Source organism: Tupaia chinensis, unplaced genomic scaffold (genome assembly GCF_000334495.1).
Source record: "Tupaia chinensis unplaced genomic scaffold, TupChi_1.0 Scaffold144168_1, whole genome shotgun sequence".
In the NCBI taxonomy this organism is placed as follows: Eukaryota; Metazoa; Chordata; class Mammalia; order Scandentia; family Tupaiidae; genus Tupaia; species Tupaia belangeri.
The window spans coordinates 362,532-364,955 of NW_006204024.1; the positions used below are offsets into that span (position 1 = coordinate 362,532).

General features: G+C 64.8%; 1 protein-coding gene across 1 annotated transcript in view; it reads right to left on the reverse strand.

Annotated features, from left to right (window-relative positions):
- The window catches only part of HMCN2 (hemicentin 2), a 170,726-nt gene that overhangs the window by 147,656 nt on the left and 20,646 nt on the right, over positions 1 to 2,424 (reverse strand). Inside the window, 2 exon segments of the mRNA XM_014583202.2 lie at positions 591 to 776; positions 1,757 to 1,827. Coding sequence (XP_014438688.1) covers positions 591 to 776; positions 1,757 to 1,827 — 257 coding nt within the window.

Below are 2,424 nucleotides of genomic sequence, written 5' to 3' on the forward strand. Positions count from 1 at the left end.
CCTAGGATGCGTGCACGTGCCCTCTGTCATAAATAAGATAACCTTTTTAAAGTCTATGACAACAAGGCATGGACTTGGGCTCCTCTAAGAGTGGCCCTGGAGCCTGCAGAGTTAGAAGGACCTCGAGACCCCACGTGTGCCCTGGATGCACCAATGGCAAAGCAGTGGCCCCAGCCCTCCAGGTCTTCCCCAGGGTGCCAAAGAGCCACCCTTCTCCCCCCACGCTCATCCCTGCCCTGGGCCCCCACTGCAAAAGCCAGAAGCAAAAGTTACAAACGCCAGGGGACGTGAACTGCAGGGATCAGGAGCAGAGGCCGTGCCAGGAGGAAGACGATGATGCAACTCAGCAGGGCGTGAAAGGGCGAAGTGGTGTGCTCTTTATCAAGAGGGAGCCGTGGCCCAGCCAGGGCTCGGAACAGGACACACTTGGGGTTCACCAGACCAGCTTGCTCTGAGAGGCGGCCGGCCAGGCTGCAGAAGAGAGGCGCCTGCTCTTCCCTCCAGGTCGGGGCTCAGAACTGCCGAGCAGGAGATCCCGGCCTCCTGGGGACCCTGCTAGCCCCCCTCGAGCAGCCGGGCTGCTCACTCACCTGCGACTGTTTGAGCTGCAGGCGGAAACCCCGGCGGTGGAGTGGCGGGAGCCGCAGCAGCTGATCCTTCCTGTGGTGGTCCTTGGCACGGGCGTCAGAGAAGACGTAGATGAACGAGCCGGGGTTGGCCACCTCCACGGCGGCCATGATGGCCCCCACGCTCATCTCCGGGCAGTCACCTCCTCCCTGGAGGGCAGGGGCGTCTCAGAGGCTGTGACCGTCTCCTCCAGACGAGACCTACCAGGGGTACCTCCGACCCCCCACCCAGGGACCCAGCCACGGCCCCAGACACACAACGCAGCGTCCGCCCGCTTTCCTTCAGATCAGCAGCGTCACCCACTCGCCCACTCCAGGGCGCTGCAGTCCCCTCCTGCGGACCTCGTAGAGAGGCAGACGCCAACCCCCACCCAGCGCGGTCATGGATTTCCAGTCATGAATCAGAGAGAGCCCTGCAAGTGGGATAGGTGGACCCCGGAGCGCTGGCAGAGAGCCTCAGGCTGAAGGGTAGAGGGGCGGCCAGGGCAAGGGAGAATGGGTGCCGGACAAGAAGGAAGCATGAGGGCCCCTCCCCAGATAAGCCCCCCCCCACGGCGAGCTGTCCCACCTCACAGACAGGCACGCCCAGCCCACACGCGGTTTGCACGTGGAAGCCTGTCTGTAAACATGCCTTTCTGTGACTCGCTCGTCTGCCCACAGGACTTCCCGAGCCCCCAGACGTGCTGGGCTCTGTTCCGGGCCCCAGCGGGCTGGTGGTGAGCTAGACTGTGAGGTGGGGCCCTGCCCTAGGGGACAGTGGTCAGGGGAAGGGCAGACGCTGAACCCAAGCTATCTGCCCTCTGACCTGGTCCAGGATGTCGAACTGACCTGCCCCACCCCCACCCCGTCCCAGGGCGTCCACACTGCCCCCTCCTCAGCTGCATTTGCTCACCAAGTAGCAAGAGCCTGCTGTGTGCCAGACAGGGGGTCTGGCCTGGGGCCCTGGAGGAACTTGTTCATGAAGAACGGAAGGGGACCCCGGACGGAAGACACCGGGCCCCCAAGCTGGGACACTGACCCCAGTCACGGCAGCTGGGAGCAGTCATGGCCCTGGGGCCGGGCTCTCAGACCTTGGTTGGGCGTGGGTGGGAAGGACAGGGTGGAGGCCGAGCGGGGCAGGGGCAGCCCACCTGCACGTAGAGCTCTCTCAGTTCCCTCTGAAACACCGCGGGGTCCGCCGTCAGAGTCACCGGGCCGATGTCTGCGGGGGACAGAGAGGGCACGGCTGTGCTGGACGCCCCGGCGCGACGTGCAGCCCAGGGGACCACACAGCACTGACACGTGCCAAGTGGCCAGAGGGGCTGAGGGCTGCCCTCGAGACGGGCTTCCGGGGCGGCAGCACCTGACCCCGGGGAGCAGCCAGACCACCCCCTGGCTCAGAACCAGGGCCCAGAGCTCCAGGAGCACCGGGGGCGGGGGAGAGGGCAACCCCAGTCCCCCCTTCCAAACAGGACTTCTCAACTTCTTGTGACTGAGACTCCCCCAAGAACTCCGACTCCCCCATCTCATGCGCCCCTCCTCTCAGTGGGAAAGGAATCCTGAGAAGACAAGGAGGCGGAGATGCAAATAACCCACTTCAGAGCACACACCACCGTCCACGTCCACACCGTCCACACCGTCCACACCGTCCACACCGAGGGGCAGCACCAGCAACACCTGCCAGAAATTCCACCGGCCTGCTCGCTCATTTACAGAGCATGGAGGTGAGACCGAAAGGTGGGCTGTGCTCCACGCTGCTGAGGACGCGGAGCACCCGAGTCGTCCTCGAGCAGCCGGGCGCACAGCGCGGGTCAGCACC